Here is a 22306-nt window from a genome sequence, read left to right on the forward strand (position 1 = left end):
GTCAATGCAACACCTAATGTGGATTTATAATCTGTTATTTTCTGTTCCAGTACTGCTTCTATTTTTGACTTTTTTCAATTTTGCACAAGTGATTGAGATTCTGGGAGCAAACCCAGGGACAGAAAATGTATCAGTATTCTTTCCTCCTTTCTTTACCTTTTCTTTGTAAAAAAGAAGGAAAACTTAATTTGTCCACAGACTTTTAAAAAGGAAAAGAACAGGCTGTATGAAACGGACAGACCAAAACATAGTCATTCAAAGCATCATTTTCAAAAGTGTGCCCCAATATAGGAATAAATCACAATCATCCTAACAGCTCTTCTTTTAAAAAGATTGACCCCTAAAGGAACAAACATCGTCTTGCAAACAGTCTTTCTTCAGCGACTATGAAAAAACTACAGTAGATGGACATCTACCCCAGACAGGCTGCACTTTTGCCTTGACATGATGACATGTCTTTGTTGGCAGGTATGTGGTGTCTGTATGTCAGCAGGAAAAGCTTGTTTGGATAGACAAATTCAATCTTTATATGTAGTGGTGGAGAGACCATTGAACAGTTTAGGTAGATGGTATAGTGCAGCACTAAATGATATCGACAGAAGATCACTTGGCAAGGATTGTGGGCAATGGATACAAGTCAAGTTTTTGCTTGGAGCAACTTATGATGTCCTTTCAACTCCACAAAATCTTGGACAGTGGGTAGGTGACAACACTAGTTGTAGATTATATACAGGGGTTGGCACACTGAAGCATGTTCTATCAGCTTGTAAGGTTAGTTTGTCGCAAGGGTGGCATACATGGAGACATAATCAGGTGCTAACGGTTTTAGCATGTTTGTTGGACAGCAAACGCTTAGAGGTAAACACATTAACATATGGTTGTAGTAATAAAGTTATTAGGTTTATGCGTGAGGGTGAACGTATTAGAGAGTGTGCACAGCATATAAATATTGGTAGATGGGGCGAAGCACGAGATTGGAAATTACTGAAGCATTCGAAAGGAAGAAGTACGTGGACTTGGTGGCTGAGATGAGGGAACTTGGGTGGCAGGCACATGTTAGACTGGTGGAGATAGGTGTTAGGTGATTTGTAGCCAAGTCTGCCACATCCCTGCTTGTGCAGTTCAGCATCAGGGGCCGGAAACTAAGGGCAGCTGTGAAGGAGTTGTCAGAAACAGCTGAAGGCCTAGTCAGTGGTTGTGGATAAGGAGAACACAGACTAGTTGTGGAAATGCACTGCAGAGGTAATATTGTAGTGGTTGGTGATGTAGCACGGAAAGATCACTTAAGAACTGGTGGCACTGAGCATGCATTAACGGTGCCAGTGGGGCTAGGTACAGCCTTAATCACCAGGGAGGCCAGTGTGAATTTACGTTTGTTGATACTTAAGGGTAAGGTAGGGCTGTAAAGCTAGCTTGGAGTGAGGTGGGTCTGGGACGACAGACTTCACTGTTGAGCCTTCTGAAGGTGTCGTGGGCTTAATTCAGCAAAACACTGATAAGGGTAGGTGCCTACCTGATGACCCCTGTAAAGAGCTAGTGATACAGTGGGTGGTTTGGGTACTCATGTAATGGGCTCAATGAATAACCATAGATGTTAAGGGTAACAGTTGCTGATCAAATCATAAACAGCCACTGCAACCTTAGGGTGTAGCTGTAGGATTGGAACAATAGAAATTATGTGGCTGCCGCTAGGAAGAGAGTGGGGTGGGCCCTATGTGAAGCTCTAATGGATTAGCATAGGATATCTTGCATCTTATCTTGTGCATGATTATAATAATAAAACAAGAAAAAAATTGAATTAATGTATTCACACAAGCACCTCCATCACAACACACACAGAGATGTAACAGGTAAATAACTAATAATTAGCTTTTAACCTTACTACTTTCAGAGATGATAACTAATGCTCATGGATTGGTGTCTGTATTGCTACAGCAAAAGAAAAAATATCTTGTGAAATGATCTGTGAACATAAATCCCAACTATTCCTGAATGTGTTTTGCATATCATCAGTGGAAATAATGTTAAAATAGGTAATAGGCTATAGTTGTCTGACAGTAGCTAGGCATCTTACTAGGTGATAAAGGTAATTTCAATTATGAGCATAACAATATTCTTCTTGAAACTGGGTAATGAGACTGTTTGTGTGTGTGTGCATATTCCAGCAGCTTTTACATCTATTTGCTCATCCATACATGCTCAAATGGCCCCTTGTTAACTTGAGCCATGTAGTGCATTTGTAAAGTCCATTGGCTTAATACTCCCTTGTGAATGATACAGCTATGCACTGAAGTGTTCCAGAACCTGTTTTTCCCGAGATGCCAGCACTCCACATGTCAAGTGACTGGCTAAATCAGAGGAGACATTTTAGCAGTCTTCATTAACTGGTGATGCAGAGATCATTAGGCATGTGAATGCACCTTTTCATTCTTCAGAACTAGGCTAAAGTAGATTTTATCGACCAGCCTAAAGTAAGAGTGCTGAATCATCAGCATCAGCCCCAACCTGCCATTGCAGATTATCATCAAAGCCATAACTGTTTCTAGATCTGGATGAATGTGAGAACTCTAACGCTGTATAAGTCTGACCTATATCCTTCTTTCCTGAAGCATATAGTCCCTTAGGACTTTCAGCATTACTCTCTATAGTTTAGCATTCTACTACTAATAGAATTTGAATTTATTCATATAAATGCAGCTTGGTCTGGTGTTCACTTCTGTTCCCTGTTATAATTACCTATATGTTACATAAAATATTAAATTGTAGAAAAATATTCATGTGACAGGGCTTTAATTAAAGCTGATCATTTTTCACTTGCCTCTCACTACACATTATTAACACAGCTTTTAACATTACTCAGAACATGGTGTTACAAACCACTGTATACTCATTATATCTTTAATATTCTTCAGTCCTTATTTGTTTACTCAGACCAGAAGAGGATGGGTTCCCATTTTAAGTCTTGGATCCTCTAAGTTTTCTTCCTTATGTTCTGAGGGAGTTTTTCCTTCCAATGTCATATCAGCTTGTTATCTTGGAGCTAGACCCTGGATTTTGTGAAGCTGCTTTGTGACAAAATCAGATGTTAAAAGCAATCTAGGAATAACACTGGATTCAACTGGATTAGAAAGACATTTCATATGGAATAATTCAAATAGTTATACACAAAATTCATGATACATTTTTATATGATAGTGTCTTATTTTGGTACATTTTCCAATACTGCAAAAATGCTCAACATCTGTTATAGATTAATATGGTTTCATTTTCAGTTTACAATGGCATGTAATATTCTGGACCTTATTTTAAAACATGTCCATACCAAATTATTAAATACTGATAAGGAGTAAGTTAGTTTATTTATTTATTTATTTATATGCAAATGATTTTAACATAAAAAGAAAGTATTTTGCCATCACTGCTAGTTGCTTGTTTCATTTTTATAAACCTATACAATTATATATGCAATATAGTCAACATAATGATTAATTGAGCTTTTTATTTTCTTTTTTTCTATTTTTCTTTTGTTCACTGATGATTAGCATTGACAATATTACATATTGTCTTTTATATTTTTGATAGGTGTTGACATAATTTGTTATTCAAATAATAGAAAATACTGTGATTATAAAAATATAAGTCCACATCTAACTTTACCACCCTAATTTAATTAGTAAAGGAAAGGATCAAATGTGAATTTCTACTACTGACTGAACAAGCATTAAAGCTCACTTAATGAGCTGGCAATAACAACACCTTTGAACATGTGTCATCATGTGTATTTGAGTTTGTGTAGGATGTGAGTCAGCCGAAAATGATGCCACAGTGTGACGAGATCATTTTCAGTGGGCTGTGTGAAAACTTGTTCTGAGACATAATCTGTTTAAACACACTGAAAAGCAAACTCTCTCAACTTTATTTTCTTTCTTTTTCTTTCACTTTCAGAAACTAGAGGCCAAATCCCTCATCAAGCTTAACTTTGCTAAAAACAATGAAGGTAAACTTGTGTCTATGCTTCAGTTCTTTTTTTTTTTTTCATAATTAAACATAAATAGTAACAATTTCCGTATTTTTTTTTTATTTAATGCTTGGAAAAGAATTTCTCAATGGCTAGACTACTGTGCTATTATTTTAGCTAGTTATGCACTCTCAGAAAAAAATGTACACTAGAGATACATGTCACTAATGGCATACACACATGCATACATAAATACATACTGGATGTGAATCATTTCTCTATAATATCCTTTAATGTATCTTTGCTTTCTTTAAAAAACAAAAGGGAAGTACCACTGTCCTGTGCTGTACACAGTTTTCACCAACAATTCCCACATTGTGGCCAACAAAGTCACAGGAAATGTTTTCTCCTATGAGGTAAGCTCTAGTTACCGCTGAAAATGTGGGAAAGTTCATATATTTTGTGTGTTAAGAAAATACATGCAATAAAATAATCACACGCTTTTATGTTTACATTAAAATCTTGGTGATCAACCAAGACTTGTGTGGTGTTCCTGACCACCTGTTTTGCACTGAAGCTATGAGGCTGATATAGCTAACAAAAAATGAAAACCAACAGATCAGAATCTTGCAAACTTCATGCCTACGTTATCACATACTTACCCCAAATTGCAGGTTCTTCCTCTAACCTTTAAATTATGTTTAAATTAGGTTTTATAGCATCATCATTCAGCTTTTATTTGCAAAAGTGGTTCTCTAATGAGACATGCTTTTATGCCTAATGAATCTAATGTTAAAATTGAAATTATAATACTGAGATGTATCAGTATGCTCTTGTCCTACAAAGTGCCACATATTTATATACGTGAGTGTATAGGATAATTAAACTTGTACTATATAGCTACATTATCCTCATAGTTCAAGTGCATGACTGTTATTGGCATAGTTCAGTATTATTGAACTATGTATTGTTGGCAGACTTCAGTAGCTGTTGGCTAAAAATGTACACGTTATTGTGGCCACACACACACATGTAAAAAAAATTGTGTTTTCTAGGCTGTGGAGCAATTAAATATCAAGACAAAAAGTTACAAAGACCTGTTGACTGATGAGGTATTTACTCGTCAGGACATCATCACACTGCAGGTATGTGTCTGAAAGATGGAAGTGTGTTTGTGGAATACATGTATGTGTTCGTGTATGTATATTTAGAAATGCCTGTATTACAGGAGTGCTCTGCAGCAGTATATTATAGTAAACTAGTCACAAAGCCTTATCAGATGATGCAATCTTGTGGAAAGGCCCTTTGATGATTTAGACTTATGCCTGTGTGTGATATGTTAATCCTCATGTTAAACTGCTTCTGGAACAGCTAACATTTTTTTTATAAACAGAGTGATGGCAACAGGAATCTGGCTTTAGCAAAATTATTGAGGTTTTGCTTTGAAACAATAAATTCCATCTGTTATAGAGATAGTTTGGGTCTCTATTACCTAAATAGTGAAGGCATATTGATATTGATGGTTATCAGTATCTGGACAATATCCCCAATAAATTGGTGATTTCCACTACTGTGAACATTTCCAAAGCACCATAATCTCTTGGAGATTTGTGTGTCCAACATCTGAAGACTTCTTGAAGTTTTAGTGTACATCTTAATTATATAAATTAGTTTGTATTTCAAAAAAATAAAACAAGTAATGTTCCCCTTTAACTGATAAATTACATTGTTAGTTTTCCCAAAAAACTAACATTGTATCCCCAAACACTTTATATTAATATTGTGCATGTAAACGTCTTTTATAATTTTTCCAGTAATGATAGTGTTCAGATTTTGTGTGTGTGAGAGAGAGAGAGTTAGACACAGAAATGGGACAGGACAGTGAGACAGACTCTTTCTGTTCTGTGTCAGATCTTTTTGAATTTGTGGTGGTACAGGAAGATCACAGCAGTGTTTTTAAAATAGCAAGAGACAGAAGAAGACATGAGGCAAGTTATTTAGGCATATGAAGGTGTTAGATTAGAATATGGGGTCAAATATTTTTGGTTTTTATTAGGACAAGTGGCATTAGGGTCAGTTTGATGGGGTTTTATGCTGGTGTTGGCGAGAACAGGGCAGTGAAATTGTGATGCGGGATGGGCACACTGCCCTGCTGGATTCTGGATACACTCTTTGACCTGTTTGGATCGCACACTCTTGATTGGTGGGTCACTGAATGATAGAGCCAATGTGCTATTTTGTAAATTTTCATAACATATTAACCAGAGTGTAGGCAGACCTTGTCTCATGAATTTGTATAATGTTTGGATTAAATATTTCTATATTGATGGAAAACAGGTTGATAACCAAATCATTCTTCATCGATTGTGTTCTAGGACCCAACTAATTTGGATAAATTCAACGTCTCCAACTTTTTCCATGTGAAGAACAACTTGAAAGTTTTGGACCCTGGTTAGTTTTTTCATTTCAATGCATATTCCATGATTTATTCATTTTAATAATGTTAGATAAAAATTCATATTAGAAATTGCATTACTTGATATATGTTAAGCCATAAATACACTGTGCAATTTTGGAAATCGTGTTTATTGGTGATAAACTCGCACACTGCGTGTGAAACTCAGCGGAGATTTGTCTACATACAAACACACAGTTCAGCAGAATGACACCCTGTGTAACAAAAATCTTGAGAAAGTCTATTTTTTTCTGACTTTTACAATGCTACATGTTGTAATTCCACAAAATCAGAGAGGAGACATGGACCAAGCAAAATTGTGAATAATCCTAAAATTCAGTTGGCTAAGTCTGGCTTTTAAATCTGGCCAAAATCACACATTGTATGCCGGGTTTTATTAACCACCATCTATCTATCTGGTAAAGATATTTTCTGAATAATTCAACACAAGATGTAGACTTTTTGTGTTGGCCATCAGTTCAGGGAAGTGACTCTCATGCATTATGTTGATGTTCAGTACCTTCTCATCGTGGGATTAGAGCTGTTAAGTTTGATTAAGTAACCGTGTAATGCAGATTACTCTAGCCATGGTGGTTTGAATAGATTAATTAGGCAATGAGGCAGATCTTATCAAGGGGCCATTTCAGCTGAATGAAGTGTGAAGGGCAAAATCTAAGACCAGAACTCACTCTGTTAGCCAGCACAGTGAATTGAAAAGTCCGCCCCATAGGACCTGCCTGTCATAGTTCAGCGCAGCTAATGTACTATGATGGGGAAAAAAATGGACACAGTATGTATTGCTGTATTGTAATAGTTCAGTCACATCAGATTTACATAGTTGTCCCCTTAAATATTATTTTTCCGTTAAGACATGCTTCGTGTTCAAAGTTTTATATGGTTTTGCCTTGAAGTGAAAAGGCCAATGTGACTACGAAAGATAAAAGAAAGAGGCTTATAGCAATTACCATTGTCCTAAGTGTCTGTTCTAAGTGTCATCTCTCTCTTTCACTCCCCTCTCTCTCTCTCTCTCTCTCTCTCTCTCTGTCTTTCTCTCCTTATTTATTCATTTATTTATTTTATAATTATTACATCCTCCCTTCTCTTTAAAAAAAAAGCTGCTACAAAGGGTTCTTTGATCGATACCATAGAAGAGACATATTTGGTTGAATAAGGAACTGTGTTTAAGAGATATGTGAGTGTGAAGAATCTTTTATATGTTTAAAAATCCATCACTTGATCTTAAGGTCTTTTACCAGTTTAAATATATTGGCAAAAATTGTTGTTTATCGAATCAAACGTGGTTCTTCTATGGCATTATTCAGAGAACCATTGTAGCATCTTTATTTTTGTAAGAGTAATAGTAATTGGGTAATAGAACATTGAGTAATATAATGACGGTCTATAAATTCAAGTTTATATCGTTGTTGTTGTTGTTATTATCATTATTATCATGAATTGTGTGGTATACTATATGCATTATGCACATCATGCACAAGCCTCAAACATGCTAAGTTGATTCTTTTCTCTAATAGCATATTTTAGATTCTGACACAGACATACAAACGCCAGAAGGTCTGGAAACCTTTGCAACATTGTTTAAAATTAATTACGTTTTTATTTATTCTTGAAATTTTATTTCACTGACAAAAGTACAAAGAATATATATTCCAGTGTTTACTAACCAACTTTAAGAATAAACATATAAAAAATTTGAATTTGATGCCTGCAAAGCACTCGAGAGAATTTGGGAGGGAGCAAAATAAAAGTGAAAAGTTGTCTCATTGTTTTGAAACATTACACTATAAGTAGGTGAATACAAAAATTATGAAAGGAGCATTCACAAAATGCTTAGTCTTTGCCAGTGTAAATAGGAAGTTTCTCATCACTTTATGCCAAATTCCAAATAGTCCAAACAGGACATTTTTTTTTCAGTGTAAGATTGCAAAGAATTTAGGTCTCTCATCATCTACTTAATATGTGAAGTGACCTAGAGAAATACCAGTCCATGTAGGGTTAGGCTGGACACAAATGTTGAATGAGCTGGGCCTCTGAGCCCTGAGATGGCACTGCATAAAAAATTGCACCTGACTGACATGCTACAGTGATAAATGTAACCACATCGTCTTTGGAGCCACATTGTCTGTTATCATTGAAAGTTGATGTTCACAATTTTAATCCAATACACTTTTTATAAAATTCAGAGTGTTTGCTAGCTCTTGTCTGTTTGCCTGCTGTTTCCACGCAGCCCTGGCCCGGAAAATGGGAAACAGCATCTGGAGGCATATGGTTAATGGCAAGATATCAGAACATTGAAAAGAGATGAAGATGTTGCTCTATTCCTGTTCCATAGATGGGAAACAGTGACTTATTTTTGTTGTTACAGTTATATCACTTAAGGAGGAGCTGAATGCAAATTTGGGAAACATCAAACTTTCCATGAAAGCAAAAAACATATTGAAAGTTAAAGAAAATGAAACAGCAGACAATTAACACTTGAACCATGAACAAACTATAGTAGGCTTTTCACTCAAACATACAGTTCCACACTGGGTTTTCAGAGAGGCATAGACTACTGGCAAGATGGCTTGTTTTCCTGGGAATCCATGTTTTTTTAGCAGGACAATGTCATGTCTCATTCTGTACATGCTACAACTACATGGCTTCATAGACACAGACTACATGCATTTGACTGGCCCTTTTCCTTTGGTACGTCATGAAGAGGAGAAACTCAGCAACAACCAGGGACTGTTGAACAGCTGAGCTCTTATATCAATCTTGTGAATGCACAAAAATTCCACTTGCAAAATGTAACAATTAGTGTCCTTAGTTCAAAAATAAAAATCTAAACTGCATGTAACAGTGTTACATGTGTCACAGCTTTTGGTGTGTTTTAGGCATCAAAATCTAAGTGCTTATATTTACAAAATACAATCAGTTTGTTTACTGAAGATAATGAAACCTTTTAGTGCTTTTTAATTCATATAAAACTTCCAGAGAATTAACATGTCACAGATTCTTGTTTGCAATGCATTTTTGGAATGCAAGGTTTTATTTATCTATTTTTTTTTTATATATATATATTTATAACTTCTAACTTTATATATATATCCATCATATAATCAACCATATTGTCTGATTTTCCTCTTTTTGTAGATGAAGAAAAAGCTAAACAGGACCCAGCATATCACCTGAAAAGCACGAATCTGGAGACGAGAGAGACCCTGGCTGAGCTCTATAAGGAGTATAAGGGAGATGATCTGCTAGCCTCTACCATGAAAGAGCCTGAGGCCAAAAAGACAGATAAACTCAATGCAGTAAGTACAGCGTGCAGAAAGCTCTATGAGAGTGCCAGCCTTTTTCTTTCTCTGCATTTTTTGTAGAGGAAGGAAATAATTTCTCGTATGTGACTTCTCTTTTGTTTCATTTATGATTCTTTTGATGACTTAAGAGCTGAGTTCGGTTTTTGACTGGCAGAGTGTAGGTTTTAACAATACAAATATTACAGGCCCATTCTGTCTTGGTGTTGTGACGTCTGTCACATGTAGTGTAGCTGAATTAGGTAGTAAAAAAAAAAAAGAAGCAGCAGGCAAGCAAGCTTTTGAATTGTTTTGTTGACATCTACTCCATGAACACACACATGAGTATTTTTAAGAACATTACGCTATTTGCATATTATTTACATGCTGTTTACATGTTGGTAAATATACTCCAGACCTGAAAAGTGGGCCTAGCTAAAAAGCTAAAACATAATTAAAATTGTAGTTTAGTGGCTGTCCTGCTTCTCTTTTCTAACGTTTAAAGCTTACGGCTGAGATGAGATATGAACGACCTTTTTTTAAACTTAAAGAAATAAAGGCACTAAAAAAGGTTCTTTGCAGTTATGCCACAGCAGAACCAATTTTTCTTCATCAGAGAACCGGTCAAAGAACTATTTTCACTATTATCACAATTAAGCTATGTCTTTCGAAGTTGCACTCTTGTAGCACAAGCAGAAATAAACCCAGCTTTATCTTCCTGATCAAGTATTTACTAGAAGAATACTTAACCTCAGTGGCAGCACAAGTCACTAAAATCACTGTTTCAGGTTGCATTTCTTTATGCAGCAGCAAACTGTGACAGTGGTTTTCCCGTGTACTCCCGAGCCCATGTGGCTTTTATATGTCTGTAGCATGACAGTTTCTTATGCAATGTCATGTGAGAGCTTAAAGGTCACACTCATTCAGCAGTGGTTTCCAGCCTTGCCCCAAACGGACTTTTTTGAATTCATCTGGATTTCCTTAATCTTTTCACAGTATTATGAACGATAGACCTAAATTCTTTGCCATCTTACATTCTGCAATGGTCTTCTTTGAACTTTTTGACAATACTTTCACCAGATTTTAGTACAGATTTTGGTCAGCCACAACATTTTTAAAGTAATTTCTTGTTACAATTTTTGGGTAATATATGTGTAAGAGAACTAAAAATCGCAGAATATTGTTTTAATATTGGAGCTGGGTTTTGCATAATCACAGAACTTAAATACATCATACTGACACTGAAAATCAGATTTTTTTTTAAATATTGAACAGATGAAGAAGCAGCAGTCATACCATAATAAAAAAAAATACTATTGCATTTAAAATACAGCATGTAGATGGTCAGTGCATCCGTTATTTGAAAGAATCCTTAAGAAACTAAAAGAGCTACATTGCTTTTTACTGCATAGTTTTTAAGGTGTGGTGTATGAGCAATGCATTGTTTTGGTTTGTGAGGTATTTGCTATTGTTATTTGATTTTCTTCATGACTGGGTTTGCCTTAGACACTTCTGTGCTATGAAGTGGGTCATCTTGCTTGTGTGTCTGTGTATGTGAAAGAGAGTGACTGCATTATAAGGTGAATCCTGCCTCTCAGACACTGCCACCATCACACAGTAACTGGAGCAGAAGATAACGCCTCTCACAGTCCACAAAACGCGACACGGGAGCATAAATGCTCACAGTACAAGCCAACGTCAAGATGACAGCAACTGTCATAATGCATGACAAATTGATCATGTTGTCATGCCTTATTTGAGAGCTTGAATATTGAAAAAGAACACACATTTTCTTACATGTTATAAGCCAGTGACTAACAGGCTTTAGCTGTGTCCAGAATTCTGACTCATCATGAGTCAAGCCCTTGTACGTTTTCTGTGCTGTGGCTGTTCTGTGCACTGAGTACATTACATTGGCCTTTCTTTCCTCCACTTATATTAGCTCAGGTTCTGGCACATCTGCCCCCATGCTTTCAGCTATATTAACTTTGCTAGCTCAGCCTATTCACACAAAACTGTTGCTTTAATTGGCTGGGCTGTGGGCATGAATGCCAGGTTATTTCAGCCAGGCCACTGCTGGATTTGACACACTGCTACGTAAATAGCCTGGCATTCAAGCTTAGTTTGTCCTTAATTCTAATCGTAAAATCTGAGGTCAGCCCTTTTTTTTCACTGCTTCGGTGTTGGGTCAAGCTGCGATGCCATGAATAAAAAGTAGACGTATATGGAAAATTCATAAAATCAGGATGTAAAAATGCATGCTTGGTTAAAATTAACCAGGGATTAACTAGATTTTGTCTGCTTAGAAATGGTTATAATGGATAGAAATAGTTTCTATGCTTTGATTTATCTAATTTGTAGTCAAAACTGAAATTGTAAACATGTTGCATCAGGATGAAGCAGAAAATATATTTGACAAAAAAGGAGCTTCAATAGCTAAATATAACCAAAGCCTAGTTTTGGAAACTTTTTTTCTATACATTTTACTTTGACTTTTCCCCTTCTTATCAAATCTCCTTAGAGAGATACCTTGGAGGAAATTTATATCTAACTACTAAATGTACATAAAAACAATTTTGATGGGAAAGTCAGTAAATGGAAATTAATCTCTGATGTTTGCACATTATTGAATTTGTTTGATTTTTAGACTGAAATCCCTAAATATCTTAATACATCCCAAGGATGTCCTCTGCTTGTTAAACGTTGGCATCTCTTCTGGTTTGTGTTGCTTTTAGATGGGTGGAATGTGTGCTTGGACAGCATTATAGCATAGCTATGTGTGTGTAGCTCACTCTAATACTTCCTGACAAGCTTGGCTTCTTTGCTGGAGTGTCATGCATCTTTCTGCAGTGGAGAGAAGCAGCAGGCCACTACAGGACACTGAGGTTTTCAGAATGACGCATCTGGACATTACCATAAATTGTGATAACACAAGGAAATAAAGAGAGGGAACAGTTCTGCTGTTGAGAATCATCATTCATTGACAGAAAACACCAGCTTTTTTTAGCCAAATTTTTGAAGCATATGGATGATTACTACAGACTAATTTTCATGTACTTAGAAAAGAACTGTTGCTTGTTGACTCAGTATACTCTTACACACCAGTGAGTAGGCATTGAAACTGAAGCTAAAACAACAGTCCTTTGGCTTCTATTAAATGTGTGCTTCAAGTGAATGAGATTTATTTTCTCTTACTAAATAGAGGAAGTTAAAGGAAACTATTCTATCACCAAGTACAGGGAAATAACATTCACTCACAGTTGAAGCCAATGAGAAGTTGTGTTAACATCTGCCCACTGACTTTTATTGTGTCTTTCATGTGAATAAGTCTTCTATACTTTTCCGTTCTAAGAATGGTGCAACATATTAATCATTCTCTGTGGAAACTGACCTTATGCTGCAAATGCAGCAGACAGACAGTACATTAAACAAACACTTCACTGTTTCTTGAACAGTGCCTGTTACAGGTGAGAAGTCATTTGTGCCATTAGAGTGGCTCAGAGTATGAGAGGAGAAAAGAGGGCACTTGAATCTTCAACTCTGGCTGTGACCTGTGCTTACTTCCTCTTTCACAATCACACTTTGACCCTTCGATCGAAGTTTAGTTTCAGATCTTCAAGAAGAAAAAAATTATTTCCATATTCCACTGTCAGTGATCTCTCTTTTTTTTTTTTTCCCCTCCCCTCCCCGCTTTCTTATTTTAGGCTCATTACTCCACAGGTAGAGTGTCTGCCTCTTTTACTTCCACTGCTATGACGCCAGCCACCATACATGAAGCAGGTAGTTTTTGTTTCTTTGTTTTTAAACACAGTTTACAGTCATGTTCACATTTTTTTCACAATTTTTACTATGCTCGAGTGCTCTTAAACATAATACAAATATCTATACACAAAAAATGTATATACAAAGCAATAACTTTCATGCAATGGAGAATTATTATATGTATGTTTGAGTGAAAATTATTATATGGAGAACTATTATATGTGTACATGTGTAAAAAAAAAAAAAAAAGTTTATTTTTGGCTCAACTAATGATGAATAACTTCTTTTTATCCATTCATCATGATAAGAATATAGCATTTTGAATGTAATCTATATTTAATTGTCTTCATAAAATGTTTGCTGCACATGTAAACTATTACAAGCACCAAATCCAGAAAGGTTGCGACATTTTGTAAAATGCAATAAAATCAATTCTCTTTGAGTTTTGTAAATATCAACACATTTATAATTTGTGGTCTGCAACACTGCACATTGTTTATGTTAGATGATAAAAGATATAAATTCTTTCCAATCTTGCATTTTTTTAAACTCTATTTTATATGCAAAGCTGGGCCTTTGGAAAAGACTTCTTTTTTGCCTTCTATCTTATGATAGAATTATGTTATAGGATGATGTTTATAGTGTAATGTATGACATGAATTTTCTGTAAAATTTGCTTTTTTGGTGTGTGATGCAGGCAGTTAATGTAAAATGTATTTATATTTACAAAGCACAAGGTGGTAAGAGAAATCATTGGAAATATTTTCTTTGAGTTTTGTCAGTTTAATAAAGTTTTAAAGGAGTTAACAAATCACAGTTAATATTTCTATTGCATTTTAATGTCCCCATTTTTTTTTTCAGGAAATCTGAATACCTTTTTTTAATAGACTGAATATATTGGTGTTGATATTAATCACCACATAACGAGTAATAATTTTGCTGATAGTAACAAACATAATAAGTGCCATCAACATCTGGCAGTATTATCAGCCATTCATTATATCAGTGAACCAGTCCATGTTGGAGCAAATGTTACTCATGGTAGCATTAATGCAGTAGACTCTATGAGACATAATTACAAACTTGTATGTGAGTGACCTTTTCTCTTCATGTTCTAGACAGTTCTCTGAAATGGAAAATGAAATCCTCCTTTCTCTCCCACTTTTTTCAGATGCCATAGCAGACGATACAGTACGCTACAAGTATGTGAAGAAGAAGGGTTATGTTCGCCTTCACACAAACAAAGGAGACTTGAATCTGGAACTGCATTGTGATAAGGTGACCGGGCACTTATATATGTGTGTGTGTGTGTTTATTTTATTATATAATAAATAATATTGTCAGAATAATTTATACAAAAGACGAGGTTTATATAGTGTACAAATGTTCCTGTAGTAGAATCATACCTTTGCAAGGATATATGTAAATTCTTCAATGCTGTACGGCTAGAGTAATTAAAGTTGGAAAGCAAATTTAAGTGTTTTAATTTAAGACTAAAAGCAACATAATTCTTTGAACAATATTAATCATTAGTAGTGAAATATCTTTATAAAGAAAGATAGTCATTCCTACTTTTGGAAAAAACACGATATTTGGAAACCGATTCTATTACAGGACCTGTCCAGCCATTTCAAGCTTCCAAACTACTGTAGGTAAACTGTAATTGTATTGGGTATGTAGTGTGCATAATTGTTCTGTCTCTGGAGGAAAGCTAAAAGAGCTTGCTGATTTTCTACAAGTTTTCCAGTTGCCATCCCAAGTGAGGAGTCTTTTATGTAGTTAATTAGGGAAAATGGCCGCGTAATGTTCTCAAATTAAAGTTAAACATTTAATTATTGCATGTGTATAAGGGCTTTGAATACAGGGAAAACTGTCTCTGATTGTTAGATAAGGCTTAGGGTTATACAGGCACAAACAGACAATTAGGGCATGTTATAAACACTGAAGTGGTTAGTTAGTGCAAAATTTGTTCATTTAAAGGGGAATTCCAGTTTATAAAATTTTGACGTCATTCAATATTTATGATTATAAAAAGTATTTAGTGATGTTTTTGATGAGAAATGTGTAATTCTTACCGTGATGGTAATGATAGAAGCCACAAATCCAAAAAAATCATGTCTCTTTGAATATTTTTTTAATCAATACAAACATCACTCATATCCACTTAGATATATTTTGTAAATTCACCTGTTGTTTTGAGAGTAATAAGTTAAATGTTTTATTTTCTGGACAATCTAGTTCATGGTTTTTATCTGAAACACTGTAAAGAATTGTTTCTCTGTCGTGTGCAGTTTTGGAATGTGTTTGTTTACATTCTGTATGAATTTACACAAAATGTGGAATAACTCTTTACCAAATACAATATGGTATTAAATTTAAAGGTAAACATCACGGACTGCTTACTAAACTGTGATAATACATTCCTTCTTTTTATGTCTTTTTTGCTTTCTTTTCTCTGCCTGTTCATGAAAACCAATGTAGGCCTCCTGATGAAAGTGTCTGTCTGTGTGTATGTATGTGAGAGAGAGAGAGAATGGTGTGTGCCAGAATGGTTTTGTTTGTGTGTGTGTGTGTGTGTTTTTGTGTCCGTCAGCGGGGGGTGAAGTAAAGGCTGCCTTGCAGGCATAGTGACAACCCTCTCCAGTCTTGCCCCCAGTAACCAGGAGCTATTTTTGCCTCCTCCTATTGGCAGTCAGCTTGTCAAATCAGGATAAAGAAAAGAAGTCACAGTGATAAGAAAATAACCCTCTGCCTTTGTGTGGCTCCTCCCCTGGCTCCACCCCTCTCCCCCCTCCTTCCACTGTGCTGGGTTTCTATTTGAAGCTCACTGTTTATGAATTAACATTTTGTTTTTGTCTACCACTTTCCTCTCCTTCTCCACATTTTACACTTTGACAGTCTATGAAAGAACCAGTTGCTGTTCAGATTATCCCAGCATGTTTCTCTTGAAAGTCATTGAATTAAATGCCTGCTGGTATTATTTATTTAATTAACTAATTGTTAATTTTTTATGGGCTTGTGTAATGAGCTTTTATTCTGCAGTAAATTATTCTCATAGCTGTTTGAATATGTGTGTTTTGAGTTGTATCAGAATAATTTTGAAATAACTTATTTGACCCATAATTTTAAAATATAATAATAATAATAATAATAATAATAATAATAACAATAATAATAAAATACTATTGACTTTTGTGCCATGTTTTTGATATCCAGGGCAAACACAATTTTTTCAGTGAACGCAGTGGTTTTGTTCAAAGTGTGTGGTGAGGCAAGGTTTTCAAATTCTAATCTTAAAATACCATTTGCCTTTTGGATTATTTTGAAGAGTCTTTACACCAGTTTTCCTGCAAAGAGAAATGGTCCTTACTCATCATATGACATATTATCTCTGTCATAATTTTTCCTCAATCGACATCACATTAAAATGGTTTGCCATTGAGCAGAATGTGAACATTTTACTCCATTTCAGTTTAATGGATGAAGCAGTATCAACCACCATATGATCAGAATTGCATGTTTCAGGCGTTTTTAACATTTCTTAGTCTAATAATTCTGGCTGATATTTGGCTGCCACTACCATTAACATTAAGTACAGAATAGTAGAAATATGCCATAATATATCTACTTTAATGACTGACTTGAGATGGCTTGTTTGGCTGCTTCATTATAGCCTGGAGCAGAAACACCAGGAAAACTGTCAAGAATATGTCAGGAGCTGAAATTCCTAGAAAATCAATGAAGAACTCAAACAGAATCACTAAGTTCTTTGAAGAGTTGCACAAGTGCCTGCAAATCAGCAGTGACTGTTTACACCTTTACCTTCTATCCTCTTGGCCGTCTAGCATTTGTTTGTGTGAAATGTGCTCTAAATTCTTACTTAGTCTGTGTTTGTTTGGCATAATGATCAAAGCCACCTGATTCTTCTGCACTTAATAAATTAATCAAATGTAATTGTTAAGACAGAAAAAAAAACTAGTGCAAACATAAAGATTTGTAAGAATCCCTTTGTTTTAATTTTATGTTAGGGCAAATCAGTTTTTACTGAATGATAATATCATGTTTTCTCCTTCTCTAAGGTGCCCAAAGCTAGTGAGAACTTCATAAAATTGTGTAAAAAAGGCTACTATGATGGGACAATATTTCACCGTTCCATTAGAAACTTCATGGTAAGGATTGATTTACTCTATATGTTTATTGAATAAAATACCTGAACATTCCCAAAATGTTTTTAATATTTTAATGCACATTTATGCTTACTGTATTTAAACTATATTAACTCTTTTTAATGCACTAAATCGTCCATAACTGTATCAAATTGCTGTTTTGTCAGATGTTGTACATGCATTTTACAAAATAATGTCCACCGCCAATGGAACTGAGGTTTAACTGTGATTTCATTTCAGAACCTAGGAATATCTTCTGCTAGCTCTTCTTGATATTGATTTTGATAAGTGTATTCATTACTTAAGGAATCACAAAAGTACTAATTTCTTAGATGTTAGTTGACCTGAATTGAACCACACTCTGTGACTCTTTATACACACGGGTGATATTTTATCTAGGCATCCACATCAGATCCCACAACACGTGTGCGTCAAAAAGTGTTTACAGAAGCAGATTTTGTGTCATAATGGCTTCATGCATATGAGATATACTACTGAAACAGAATAGTTGGTTTGCTCCACATGTTTGTATATTGAAGAACTTAATCTTTCAGGCTGAGCCTGCTTACATTATTTATGCTCCTCACTCTCTAGCTAAGCCTGTGACAGCTGGCCATACAAACATGTGAGAGTTAATGCAAGCATCCATGTTGAGCTTTATGATTTATGCTGACCGAAATATATCATATGCTGTAAATACAGGTAAATCAGTAGATACTTTTTTTTAGTTATGAGTCATATGAATTATTGTTTATGTTAATTCTCTATTCTAGATTCAAGGAGGAGATCCCACAGGCACTGGTACAGGTAAGATTTTTTTCTTGCATATGATGAACAGCACTTGTGCACAAATAACAAAGCCATTCTCTCACAGGCTGATTGTTCATTTTGGAAAAGTACATTTAACATTAGAATGGTGCTATTTGAAGTGACTTTTATGAAGATTTACTGCCTCTGGATAGGCCACAGCTCCTGTGCTAAAGCACTGAAGAGCCGTGGGTGTAGAGGTAATTATACAGGTCATTTTATTCACCACTTTGACGGAGGCCGGTTGTGAAGTGAGTCATAGCTCTAAATAAATCTTTTGTCAGTTGCAACCAGAACTTTCTCGCCATTGAACAATTACTTAAACAACTGCTAACCGCATCTTTAATTGTGTGATAAAGAGAACACCACTTGGAGGGCTTCAGAATTTTTTTTTTCAACTGCATTTTTAATGTATTAAGTGCTAGGACCCACTATGATATAAAGTCTGTTAACTCAACATACTTTATCATATAAACCGACAGACAGATATTTTCTTCTGTTATCAGTGTATTCAGTGGGAAATATGCTCAGTTACAACAGAGAGTAATTTCAACACATACCAAGGAAACAATAGATAGAAATTAAAATGTTGAAAAATGCAATTCCTTTGGTTCTGTAGATATGTGGCCAGATATTCCCATGGTTGTTCTAGTAACAGTGTAAAAGTATGTATTGCTCCTGATGGTGTAATAAAAGAAAGTGGTTATGGTACTTGAACTTAATCACAGAGATGCTGCCATGCAAGTATACCCTTGTTTATCTAAAGAACTGATGAGCAAAGGCCTTCTGCAGGGACTTCACTAGAGTCCAGCACTCTATATATAGAGATAGCATCATTAAAAATGCACTAGCCTGTACCAGAGAAACAACAAAAAGTATACTGGGTTTAGATGTAAAACACAGATGTTATGTTCAGGTCTTTATGATGCCTTACATGGAAGTAAATGGTGGATTGTTATATTAGAGGGATATAATGTACAAAATGGCATTTGTGTGTGTTTGTGTGTGTTTGTGTGTGTGTGTGTGTGTGTGTGTGTGTGTGAGTGAGTGATTCTTTTTTTTTTTTTTTTTCCCCATTTGAGAGCGATGATGGATTTTTTTTTTTTTATTCCAAAAAGAAGCACATAAGAACAAACCTCTGCACATTGTAGTAAAGCACTGTACTGTTAAACCGGTTTAGCTGTAAACCACAGTGAATTGTGTTTAAGCAGTAGTGCTGAACACTGCTGAACACACCAAACTCCTCCAGGCCCCTGAAGCTGTGTTACTGCGACACTACCTGCTGCACCACCGTGCCGCCCTCCTTTTAAATTTGTAAGTCCGCAATACAGGGCACAAACAAAAACATCTATTTCTTGGTCTTGTTCATCATTTTCTCATTCACACATATTCAGACACCTCTGCATATAAATCTCTGGCAGTTTTGGCAGTTGAAGGCAGAAAGGTGACCTTGGTCTGGTACAAATGTGTTCAGTGAGAGGAGCTTTTCTCTCTGCTTCAGTAGGTATGAACCTACCTAATGGACTGCTGCACAGCTTTACATGAGTGAATTGGTGTGTGGGTGTGTGCGTTTTTGACTAATATATATATATATATATATATGTGTGTGTATGTGTGTTTGCATAAAACAGCCTTATGTGTTTTTGAGCTGGGCGCTCTAACTCAATCTTAACTTCTAGTCTCACAAGGAAGACTTCTGTCTTCAGAAAGTCTGTTGCATTTTGTCATGTGTTGTGGTCAATTGTGTCAACTGTGACATACATAAACTAACCACCTGCACACTTTTTTTTTTTTTTTTTTTTTTTTTTTTTGTTACATGAAGGGCTAGACAAACCTGGACATGATAAAATCCTGATTGTTGTTGCCAGCTTAGCATGAAGTAAAGGTACATTCCTCTGCAGTCAGAGCATCTAAAGCTGAGACACTAAACCACCTAAACAGCTTATGTATTACATAGTATCTTGACATATTGCATTGTGGATACTGTATTAACTAACAACTAGTGTATTAGTTTGTGGCCAGTGTATCAGCTCAAAGGTTGCAAATAAGGCCAAAGCACTGTAAAGCTCTGCTTTTGTTTCTTTTTTTTTTTTTTAAGCTAAGAAACCAATTTGAATGGATCATCCCAATCTGCCATTTTAAGGCTCAGTTGATGTACTTTTTGAGCATAAAGAATGCTCAAGAAACCCAACATATTACAGAACTGTACATTAATATTTCTAACATCATATTAGAAAAAGTTGGAACAGTATGGAAAATGCAGATTTCAGGGTACTTTTCATGCACATTCAATGTACATTCAAGCTGCCATCATGGAAGTGTCGATTACCTTTGCCAAGCGCACTGACTCAACCCCAAAACCATGAAAGACTCTAGATTTTGTTCTTGTTGGATGGTCCTTTTTGTCTTTGGTCCACATCACACACTGTTTATTTTCTTCCTAAAAATATCTGGAACACTGCTTCTATAACATGATTTACATAAGGCTTCTTTTTTTGGATAGTAATGTAGTAAGTGGTGTATGTGAACTCCAAATTGTAGTGCTTGACTAAGTTTGCCAAAATTATTTACATTTACATAAATGTAAAGAATCTCTTGGACACGTGGTTATATCACTAATTGATGAACAACTTTTGTGATGCAGTGCTTTCTGAAGGACTGGAGATCACAGCTTTTGGTTGTTCCCTTGCCATTTAAGCACTGAAATTCCTTCCTTGAATCATTTAATGATGAAACACACTGTAGAGAGAGAAATTTGAAAAGTTTTCTCAAACAATTGTTGACAAACTGGAGATCTACTGCCTTCTTGGGGTCTTGGGTTCTCAAAGAATACTGCATACTGCTTCAGTACCAAATCTTGACTGCAATAACATATTGGCAGCCCAAGTTTGAAATAAACTTTTTTTTTTTTTTCTTACCTCATTACTATCCCCAAAATTGCAGTAAGACTAAATAGATAGCAAACATTAGGCAGAAAATAATTTGGATACATACAAGTTTCACTACAAAATGCAGATACAGAACACTACTTCTGATTTACTTGTCTGGGAAGTTACCATATTTAGCACGAACAGTGCAAGGAAACATGATTGCAGCTGCAAGAAAGCTGCCTTTTGAACACCTGCTCACATGACACTCTTTAGTGAGCAGCACATTTGTTAGTGCTCTAGCCAAACAGCAACAAATTTGTTATACTTCAAACACAGTTCTCCAAAAGCTACAGTAGCAAATGCTGAACTAGCACAGGAGCCAGTTACAAAGGGGCTAAACTAGGTACTTCTAAAAGATGTCTTCAAATGGAATTCATCTTTGAATATGGTCAAGCCTGTCTACAGGAATGATTTTCTTATTAGCTTTTTATTTTGACTTGGAAGGTGACGGTACTTGATTTACTGAAAAAAAGATATACATTCTGATGAATCTCATTTTGTCCACTCATGTCTATAACTAAACACATTAAATTTTGAAGAGGAAAATCTAAAAATCATAGGGTCAACAATGAGCAACTAAAACTATACTGATTAATCAGTTAAATATATTATATGATTAGATTTATTGCAAAAAAATTTTTCTATCATAATATAAACAAATGTTATAATTTTGATATGTACTTTTTCAGGCTCATGCAGATGTTAAATCATTCTGTAACAAAACTGTATATTGATATACACTGATACATACATTTAAATGAGGAGTTAAATGTCTGGTCAGAAAATCATTTCATTGAATGTTAATATAAGAAAATCTTAAATAATTCTTGATATCCCCAACAGTTTCTTTCTCACTCACACACTGGCATACACAATTAAACAGCTCTCCAAACACAATTCACTTAGATTCACCTTTCACTTTGTTGTAGAAA

The 22306-nt window shown here is 35.3% G+C and overlaps 1 protein-coding gene across 1 annotated transcript in view; it reads left to right on the plus strand.

Annotated features, from left to right (window-relative positions):
• The window catches only part of LOC136676799 (RING-type E3 ubiquitin-protein ligase PPIL2-like), a 41026-nt gene that overhangs the window by 7157 nt on the left and 11563 nt on the right, over nt 1-22306 (plus strand). Inside the window, exons 6-14 of the mRNA XM_066654026.1 lie at nt 3946-3997; nt 4283-4374; nt 5014-5103; nt 6334-6409; nt 9567-9727; nt 13414-13489; nt 14643-14749; nt 17551-17640; nt 18411-18444. Of these exons, the coding sequence (XP_066510123.1) occupies nt 3946-3997; nt 4283-4374; nt 5014-5103; nt 6334-6409; nt 9567-9727; nt 13414-13489; nt 14643-14749; nt 17551-17640; nt 18411-18444 (778 nt within the window). The remainder of the gene's footprint in view (nt 1-3945; nt 3998-4282; nt 4375-5013; nt 5104-6333; nt 6410-9566; nt 9728-13413; nt 13490-14642; nt 14750-17550; nt 17641-18410; nt 18445-22306) is intronic.

This window comes from Hoplias malabaricus, chromosome X2, assembly GCF_029633855.1.
Source record: "Hoplias malabaricus isolate fHopMal1 chromosome X2, fHopMal1.hap1, whole genome shotgun sequence".
NCBI lineage: Eukaryota > Metazoa > Chordata > Actinopteri > Characiformes > Erythrinidae > Hoplias > Hoplias malabaricus.